Below are 10515 nucleotides of genomic sequence, written 5' to 3'. Positions count from 1 at the left end.
GGGGACAGTAAGTGGCAATGCAGGGCCTAAGCACCAACACCTAGCATGTTACTGACTTAACTCACAAATATCCAACCCATAGAAAGAAACAGAAGGATTGTTTTCAAAGTTAAATTGGAAAGCAAGGCATTGTTACCAAATTTCTTTCCTGTGTTCTGCAATCAGTAATGCCCACTCACAGGCAAATTGGATTTTAATTAATTTGTTTAATTCTGCAAAGCACAAAGCTTGTTAGCTTTTAGGCATTTATTCTATTATTTTAAAATAAGGTTCTCTATTTATGAGAAAACTCTTTATCAGATGCCTGCAGCAAATAATTGGGGTTAAGTGTACTCCACAGCTTAACTATGCTGCCGGTGTACAAGATATTCCTATTGCTCTTAAAAAAGGCAAGAGTGGATTGAATTTGAGCCATAGAACATAGAACAGAACTCTGATAAATCTTAAATATTGGCATTAATTCATAGTCTTGGATAAAACCTGATGAGAATGAAACAGTATCAGATTGTTGGGTTTGTTTAATACTGCAAACTGATTGGAAGAAAAACCATTTTATTGAAATCCTAAAGCAAAATGGCAAGTAAATATCCAAAGATAAGAAAGCCAGAATGCTGCAGTGTCCTATTATCTCTCCACTCATCCCAACAAACTGAGGACAATGAACAGATTTGGAATGACAAGTTCTAGAACAACCAATTGGATAGGATTGGAACTTCAAGATCATAAATTTGAGCCTTTAACACTGAGCAAGTCTCACTTAAAATATCGGAAATCACACATTACACACTGCCATAACGTGTTCTCAGCGAGTGAGTACTCGTAAATCCACAATTGAAATATGAAAGTTCACACTCAGACACACAGACACGCACACAACATGCGAGCACAGCCAGCCACTGCACATGTGGAGCAGGAAAACAAAAATCCACACAAGAAACTAGGAACTAAGTATGGGCATGAGAGTCACAGTCATTACAGAACTCAATGGACTGTACAGAGTTTGGGTACAGAATAAGCTGACACTAACAGCTATTTGGGGAAGTTATCTCCTGACCAAATACGATATTTCATTTATACTGGTTTTGAAAATAAAGTATATGTAATCATTGAAGTGGGGAAGCAAATAAAGAAATAAAAGAAACAACCACATTCACTACCATGCCAACTTACAGACAAAACGAACTAGGATGGGTTTGGAAATTACCGGTCTTGGTGGTAGCGACTGTCTTTACATACGGGCAGCTGACTATTTGCATCATTGCTACACCTGCAAAACGGATAGGAAGCATGTTGGAAAGCTGCCATGGGACGTCAGCTACCACGGGCTGCTACGGACTTCCTGCCACAATTTGGAATGCCATTTGCAGCTGGCAGAGAAGAAGCCTTCCAGCAAGAAAATGGGAATTACTTTCGCTTCAACGTTTTATGCCAGATCAAATATAAAACTAATTTTAACCTGCAGCAACCGTATCTGCCTATGTTAAACCAGCTGCTTAGCAAGTTATTGGGATGTCATTAAAAAGAAAAAACGTATTTCAGTGAAGACTCAGGGGTTTAAGTTCATCCAAGGGGGAATGCAGCTGCCCTTGTAGGGCAGCACCACAAGAAAATATCCCACTATGGAGCTGCTTCCATAGGCAGCCTCTGCTGGGACAGACCTGTGGGGAGCAGCACAACAAAACGGGCTTTGAGGTTCCCAGTCTGCTGCTGCAGTTAGAGAGCAGAGTAAGGGTAGAAGGACAGGTCTGAACTAGTCAGAGCAGCAAAGCAGGGCAGGGCAGACAGCCAAGTGCAACCCAGAGGGAAAGCTGAGGGTAGGAGGGTCACTGCAGCAAGGCTGGAGGTGAAAGAGAGGGAGTAAAAGAAATCAAAGCAATGAAGCTGCAGACAGAGGTACACAGAGCTGCACTAGGTCAGGGACATTTTCTTTATTTTTCATTATCAAGAATGGCATGAGCTGAAAATGCTTTAAAAGCCAAAACTCGCCCTGAAAGAGGTGGCACCATGCACTGGTCAGCTCTCCAGCTGAGTAAGAAATGACACAAAAAGGCACAAAAAGGCGAGCAGCTCATCCTCTTTGATCAGATCAAAATCAGTGGGAAGTCAGATAAGGCTGAGGGGAATGCATTTCCAAAACCTCCATTTTGGGTGTAGAAGGCAACTGTAGAAGTGCTCTCTGGCTGGTCCAGTCTGGATGCTCAGAAACTGAAACACTTCCCTTCAAAACTTCAAATGCATCATGTGAGGTGGGAAATGCTCCAGTGGGAAGTGAAATTAAACCCCTGTTTAAACCAAAGTAGTTTGTGGATTTGGTCATTAGAGATCTAGTATGCAGAGCATACATAAATACTGCCAATTATTACAAAATAAATTTGTGAGAAGACAGAATTGTAATGTTTTTTAAAAATAATTTCAACTAGAGAATTGCAACTAGTTTTCTTTTTAAAAGTATTGAACTGAGACATGAAAACATTGACTCAAACAGCACTGACTGAAGTGTTTGCCTAAACTGGAAGGGTGGTCATGTTATATACTTGACAATGGACCTGAAAATTCGTTTTGTTAAGGAAGTTACAGCATGTCTCCAACATGAGTCAGTACAAATAACACTATCTGGGGATTGCTGGAGCTAGGGATGCTGCAGCACAGATTAGACTGAGCAAACACCCAAGCTGTTTCTGCTGCCAAGGTCATTCCCAAACATAAAACTGACTTAAAACATAGGAATTGAGAGAAAGCAGACTTACTTTTTAAGATCTGAGATTATGAGATATCACTAACAAACGCTTCCATTTCTCCTTCTTACTACAGTTTAACGCAGAGATTAGCTTTGAAATCACCTGACATTGGTATTGTTCAGCTCTGTCCCTTTGACTTCAAATCCTCGGGCTGATATCATACCTGGTGTTGAAAGCCTCAAACATCTACAGCCTAACCTTCATATGACCTTCTGACTTCACCTGATACTGTCTCCAAGTAATTTGACTTCTCTTCTGTTTCTTGTTATTGTAAAATATTTTACAGTTTTCCTTTTCTTTTACAGTGCTTAGAAACCATCCCAACCAACTCAAGTGAAAATTAGCTGAAAGAAGCTGACAGATTTCATTCTGTAACTAAGCAAACTGACAAATCAGACCCACTACTGGAAGCAGCACTTTGCTGCCAGGTGTCCTTCCTACATGCTATGGGTTCCACCTGCAGCCCAGCTCACAGGAAAAACTGGCCAGAGCAAAGACCTCTTACCAAGGAAGTTCTGAAAAAAATCATTTTCAAAAATGAGTTTCAGGAGATTGATTCCTACTCTGTCTTTGCTCCTGTACTGCACTACTCCCAAAACTTTTTTGACTGAGAGCTCACAATGAAGCCCAACCTGGGCATACACCCAGAATCTCCATTTCCACTGGCACATTTCTACACTGTCTTGACCATCCCATTTCACCCCACAGGTCACACCTGCATAGATCATATCCCCCACAGTGTGTAAGGGCCCTTTATTCCATGCTGGTCCTTTGCTGGCAAGGTTAGAAATGGCAATTGAGAGCACTCAGCTTAACTGATTTTATTATTCCTGCAAACCTCATCAATAAACAGACTTCTTTCTCCTACCCTTTATTCATTTGTTGTTCAGCCTGGAATATCACATTCAGAATAGTATTTGTTTCCTGGTTTAATCCAAAGAGTACTACACTGCAATTTCCTTTTCAGGCCAACACAGATTAAAGTAGCTTTGCGCAGTTATTTTAGAAGACTATTCTAAAAGTAGAGGCAGCTAAAAGCTGGTGCTCTCTTTTAGTCAGCACTTTCACTGCTTTCAGGCTTTTTTCTCTCATCAAAGGAGTGAAGGGCTACTTTTCTGAAGGGTTACTTTTCATCCATGCAATTCAGTGGGGAGGTGAAAGCCTCCCTCCACATCCACTGGGTGGCTGCATTAGGAGGACAGCAGCAAAGCCACCTCAGCTTGTACAGAGTCAGAAACATGAAGATGCTGCTCAGAGCTGCTTCTTTTGTCTTTTTAAATCTGAAACTAACTTGGATCCAATACAACTGCAGTCTCCTACCTCCCTCTGCAACACACAATCCTCAGTTCTGGGTGTATGCTTAGTGCCACTGTGCACTGAAACACATCAATTTTGTATCAGAACAGGACCTCAGTGGTATCCATGCGAATGAAAGGTGGTGTGTAAGCGCTAAGTGTCATTAGTGATCTCCTGGGAGGCCTCTGCAACAACTACAGGCTGCGAGTCCAACATTTTGCCAGCCTAAAATTCCTTCCCTAGGTATTTAAATATTTCATAAAAATTTAAGCAACTATGATCTATCCAGAAGAAGTGTGCTGCCATCTAAGATTCCTTCTTTATGTTCTTTAAACCTAAAGCCTGTGAATAACAGCACACTGGCACCCTAAATGCCTCATTATGGTCCTCAGGTCACACCTTAACACTCAGCATCCTACCCAATGGCTGCAGCCTAAGAGAACTGGGAACACCTGATACCACTGGGGTCATGATTTCCATGGCAATTCTTCCTGCTCATCCATGTCCTAGTGAATATTTATGCACAACACTTCAGGCCTAAATCAAGTAAGTAGAAAAAAATTAAAGCAATATTGCAATTAGTAAAATATAGTGCTCAAAAATATATGTTCTTTGTTAATTAAAAAGTCTGTCTGCTAACCCTGAATTCTTTCAGAGATACTCTGAGGAGAGGATCCAGGCAAGTTCTGTACACAGTGGACACATGAGTGCAAACAACTGACAACATGGACATGTAGCAGACAAGACAATTACAGTTTGCCAATTTACCTGGAAGTGGAATAGGCATGCCAGGAAGGGGGACACGAAATGGAGGTACCATTACTGGTGGAAAAGCAGGAATTGCTGCAGTTGGTTGAGGTACTGCATGAGGAACTGCAGGAGGCAATGTCTGTGGGACTGGCTGGGGTACAGTCTGCACAGGTGTAGCAGAAGGAGCAGAGGTTGAAACACTGACTGATGGTGTGGCAACTGAAACACCCGAACTCGGGGTCTGGTCTTGTGTGGTAGGTGCTGATAAAAAAACACAAAGAACACCTTGTATCTTAGACACTGCAATATATTGCTGCAAACATACTGGCGCTCTGTTTCCCGGTACACAGCAGGTATGCTCAGATATAACCAGCAGGAAGACACTCCTGGACAAAAAATACTTTGCCTTCTCTGGAACATTAAATATTCACAAAGAAAGTCAATTTCCAATTTTAATTTGTCCCATTCTTTACACTTAATGTGTCTCTACAGCAGAAGCAGGGCTGTATTAAAGGACAAACACGGGCTGAAATTAGGTTCTATTCTGTTCACAGAAACAGAACATTACAGCAAGTTTCCAATGGCAACAGGCTGTCCTTGTGTTACACGAACACAGGGAACACAGGTTCTGCTTTTAACAGCAGCAGCATGTGCATGACAGCAGTCTGCCTTAAACTATGCTGGGCTGCACCCCCAGAGCAGGAAAATAGCAATAAAAATGTGTAAATAAGTAAGGAAAAGGAAAATACTTTTCTTCAAGAGCTGCAAGAACTTTCTTAGTCTTCAGTGCCTCCCAGCTGGAAAACACACAACTGGCATTCAGCTCAATAATCCTTGCAGCATGACTGGTTTCAATTTCAAATTGTTTTAATCGGGAGCAAACAGTCTCACAGCACAGGCCAACAGGAACTCGAGACAAGTCTGCTTAAACTTGTAAACTCACTTTGTAAGATTTGATGCAGAGGTGAAGGGAAAAAGAAAAAAAAATAAAGAAACCACACCAATTTACAGCCATATTCCAATGGGCACATTGTGCATTTTCTATTACTACCAGAAACATGCCAAACAATATACCAGTATTAGCATATTAAATAAAGATTTTTGATCTTTCGATAAGCGTTTCAGAAAGGGTGAAAGTTCTTAGCAGCGCCTAACACTTAGGGAAACAGAGCAGACAGTCAGTATGTGATTTGTAAGACCTAGGTCAAATCAGTACAAGGCAAGAATGAAGCTCAGCCAAAAGTCCCAGGGTTTTTTTTACAGGTCAAGTCTAAGAGTTATAAAATTATTTTAAATTATAAAATTTCATCACCTAGGCACAGACACCAACAGTAACAGTTCTTGGAAGCAAAGACAAAGTTTAGCAGATAGAACAGGTAGAAGTGGAGCAGATTGTCAGCATTCAACATCAGGAAATTCAACTTCAGAGACGGTGCATAAAGTGCTGCTCCCAAAGCACGACTAGCTCTCCCCAGCCTGCCACTGGGTCAGGAGCTGACACTGACCTCCCACCTGACTTGTTACTCAGCACAACAATTAGAGCAGACCATAGTTCAACACAGCGAATTAAGACCATTCTGAGTTACCCTTCAAATTAAACAGAAGCCCTAAAATGCTTTGAGCAATACAAGTTCTCTGCTGCTCTAGTGACGTGTCCTCCCTCCAACCTTAATGAAAGCAGAATTGAAGGGTTACCTAAATTTGACTCCCTTTTACACACAGATTCTGAAGTTTGGGTTAAATGGTGAGTTCAGTTACTTGTCTCACCTGTTACAGGAAAAAGATGAATTCCAGAGGATGCAACTCTACCCCACAGCAGGAGTTGGAACAGTCCACCTCCTGCACACTCTCTGGCCTGGCTCAGTGCACACGTCTGACCCAATGCAGCTACAATGCCCACTGTCCAGTGCCAGATTCCTGCCCAGCACCAATGCTGCCTGTCTGTAGCCCTGCATGCAAGACAGGACACTCTCTGAGCTGCTCCTTGCCCTGCACACCTAGCTCTGAGCACAGGGATTGACCTCGCTCACTGTTTGCTGCTGACACACTCACAGCAAACAGACCTACAGTGCTTAACACACACCTCTACCCACGTGCACTGAGGCACCTGGGCAGCACACATGTGCCAAAAGGCAGTGCAAACCACGCTGGTGTGTGCACAGCCATGCATTTATGTGCATGCTGCATCATTCAGTCCCCTTTCCTTACTTGGAAAACCCCTACAAGCAAAGGCTCAATCCATGGAAGCAGCAGTAATCTCCAGACTATCATTCAAAGGTCACAAATGAACAAAAATGGCTCCAAGGACTTTTTTTTTCTCTTTGTGGAACTCTAGAAAATAGGAACTTAGGCAGAGGAGTAATGCTAATAAAGCTAACACAACAAAGAAACTCTATTCTGTAATCAACCAGTGCTCACAGAGCAGCAGCTCTGAGACCCGACCTACAGGAACAGAAGCTGTGGAGGAAACGAGGAAATTGCTACAACTAAACTCCTACTTCAGATCATCATTTCTTGTGAAACACTCTTAAAAACAATTTAGCTCTATCTGTAGTCGAAAGGAAATAGATGTGTAATAGCTCTGAGATGATGTGATAACAGCAGAAGAAAAATATACAAAGACCTGAAGAATTCTTTGAGACTGGGGAGAAAGAAGTTTGCATGCAAGGTTCTTCTGGACTAAACACTGTACTTTAAATTCACACTCCATGCTGAAACAACTTTGTCCTGAATACCCATGCTTTGCTGCAACAGTTCCCCATGCAGCAACCCCACCACCAGCTCCCACCACGGCGGGGCCGAGACACGCCCAGGTACTCACTGGAGTTGGTCTGGGACACTGAGGTGGCCGTGGTGGTGGTGGAGGTGGTGGAGGACTGCGTGCTGGAGGAGGTGGATGGAGATGCTGCAGATGCAGGGCTGCTGGTGGTGGGGGTGGAGGCCCCCACGGCCTGGGCCTGGGCTGCCAGCATGGGCGTCAGCTCTGACTGCTGGATGACCTTGACCCCGTCCGGTTTGCTCCACGCCGACTCGCGCGTGCGGGCGTTGTAGAAATAGACCTGGGGAGAGCAGCCCTGTCAGCCACAGCTCACTGCAGGACAGCAACCCAGGGCAACCCAACCCTGCCCCAGGCTCACAGCACGGCACCCATCTCACCTTCCCGTCTGGAGTTTTGTTCTCTACCCAGATCTCCTCAGCTGGGGGCATTGCTGGTGTTCCCGGCGCAGAGACCGGCGGCATGCCTGGAGGGAACATCATACCAGGAGGTGGTGGCATGCTACCCATGGGAGGAGGCATAAATGGTGGTCTCTAAAGGCATATAATAACAATAATGATGATAATGATAACAACAATATAATATCAAGCAATTTTCCTTTCTTAGAGAACCAGCACACACTACACCAACAGTAAGGACAGCTGAGCCAGGCTTGGAAGCTTCCCTAATAATCCAGTGCTCCCAGATCAGGGAATGTGCTTCCAGCCAACCCCCCACCCATGGCAGAACAGCTGAAGCCATCACTTCTGAGATACAAAAATCCAGACACCTAAAAAAGGTGGAATGAACAGAAACGTGGTCAAAGTCCCAAAGTCCTCTCCTGGAAAGGAGAAAATATTTCAATGGAAGGAAGAGAAAGAATGGAAGAGCTGTTCCCAAACAGCTGCTGTTCAGACATCACCATCTGTGAACCAAATATCCCAGAAACTCAACGACCCTCCCAGGAAAGACATGTTAAAAAAACCTAAATTACAAGTAAGCATCCAGTTTGCCAGTACAGCTGAGCAGTGGGCTTAATTAAGATCCATTACACTCCTAAATTTCCCACTAACTAAAATTCTAGCTAGTGCCAATTAAAACAAAAAAATGGTGAAATTACACGTTCATTATTGCATGATAAGAAATGCTGACCTGTCCTGCACACAGTTACCTGAAAGCCTGAACACTTGTTTGTAATTCAAAGTACATTCAGTTCTTTCATTTTACTTATTTACTCGTACTGTTTGAAATTCCCTATATGCAACAAGTACAGCGAACACTTTCCTGTAAAACAGATGACAGAGCTCACAGAGTTCTTTAGCTTACTCTGCAAACACCTACAGCTGCCCTAATTATCCCCATCACTCCAGCTCTAAGTGTCACCCTGAGCCCTGGTGCTGGGCCACCCAGGGCTCCCGTGCCACAGGGAGGGGGTGGCTCCGTGACAAGCTGCACCCACAACTGCAGCTGTACCCCTGGCAGCTGCCGGTGCTGCCACGTCCTTGGCTTCTGTTGGGAGCTGCCCTGAGATCCAACTTTCTGCCCTACGAGTGGTGTTTTTAAACCTTTAAATCCACATACCAAACTAGTAACAATTATTTGCACTAAATACTACTAAAAAAGGAAGCCAAGAGTGCATGGATGGCATTCTACACAAACAAAAAAAGCCCTCAATTCAACTGCAGCCTGCATTCTCTCCCTTGTTCTTCCCCAACAGCTCCTGCACCTGCTTCACCATGAGCTTCCTCTTTCTTGCTGTTACAACTGTATGAAGAATCCAGTGAGAAGAAGCCCACCTTCCACCTGCTACATCTCCTTTCCCCAGTCCAGGAGTAAAACCACATGGGCATTTGGTGCCAGGCGTGCAGCCAGGGTCCCAGCACAGCCTGGGCCCTGAGCACAGCTCCCCCCATTGTGACCACAGGCTGTCACCATCCCATCTGGTCGGGCATGGGGCAGGGAGTGCAGCCTGAGCAGAGCTCAGTGCCAGCCCAGCTCAGACTCCCAGCCCAGGGCTGATGCTGCTGAGGAGCTGCAGACTCACAGCCTGTGTGACAGCCGGGAGCAGCAGCATACCCTGGGTGGAAATCAAACACAGGAGACACCCACAGCCAGGCCTGGGATCCAAAGTAACTCTGCTTAGTTCTCCAAACTGCAGTTCAAATAGTGGATTTAATCCATACTGGCACGTGGGACCATTCAGCTCCTCAGCCTGCCCACAGCCCGCACAGCACTTACACTGCCCTAATGGGAAGGCACCTCCACAAAGCAATTAAATATCAGCACAAGGCAATTAAAATCCATTTCTCATTCACAAAGGTGCTGTCCCTTGCAAACTGTTCAGGCCTCAGAAAATCAGACACAAGACCTTAAAGCATCCATCAGTTTAGCAGCAGAAGGGCTGAGCAGAAGCTGTATTTGCACACCACAGGTATGCAGTGGTGTGCAACACCACACCTGAGCCCTGTGTTCTCATCTTGCCTTGCTGTTTCCTTCACCCATTTCAATGTCCATTCTCATACTATTTCCACACAACCACAGAATCAATTACATTGGAAAAGACCTCCCAGCCCATCGAGCCCAACCTGTGCCCAATGCCCACCCTGTCACCCAGCCCAGAGCACTGAGTGCCATGTCCCATCGTTCCCTGGACATGTGCAGGGATGGGGACTCCAGCATCACCCTGAGCCCCCTTTTGTCCAGGCTAAGCCCCCCAAGACCCCTCAGCTGCTCTCATCAGACTTGTGCTCTAGACTCTTCACCAGCTTTACTGCCCTTCCCTGGACATGCTCCAGACCTCTATGTGCTTCCTGAAACTGAGGGGTCCAGAGCTGGACACTTCCACGTGTGTAAACAAACGAAAAATCCCTAAATCCACTTAACCAACCCAGGAGAATTCCTTACCTGTAGGTGCGGAGGCCCCATGGGCGGGGGGATCCCCCCCGGCGGCGGCATCGGGGGCATGCTGGGGTCGAA

The 10515-nt window shown here is 44.9% G+C and overlaps 1 protein-coding gene across 1 annotated transcript in view; it reads right to left on the bottom strand.

The window, feature by feature from the left end:
- TCERG1 (transcription elongation regulator 1) overlaps positions 1-10509 on the bottom strand; it is a 27421-nt gene extending 16912 nt beyond the window's left edge. The window contains 6 exon segments of the mRNA XM_005418832.2: positions 1-26; positions 1184-1267; positions 4803-5045; positions 7606-7843; positions 7941-8093; positions 10444-10509. The exon segment at positions 1-26 is cut by the window's left edge and continues 151 nt beyond it. Coding sequence (XP_005418889.1) covers positions 1-26; positions 1184-1267; positions 4803-5045; positions 7606-7843; positions 7941-8093; positions 10444-10503 — 804 coding nt within the window. The 5' untranslated portion in view covers positions 10504-10509.
- Positions 10510-10515: the final 6 nt, after the last annotated feature.

The sequence above is a fragment of the Geospiza fortis genome, unplaced genomic scaffold, assembly GCF_000277835.1.
Source record: "Geospiza fortis unplaced genomic scaffold, GeoFor_1.0 scaffold55, whole genome shotgun sequence".
In the NCBI taxonomy this organism is placed as follows: Eukaryota; Metazoa; Chordata; class Aves; order Passeriformes; family Thraupidae; genus Geospiza; species Geospiza fortis.
Note: the sequence above shows the minus strand (reverse complement) of the source record. Positions and strands in the feature narration are given on the sequence as shown.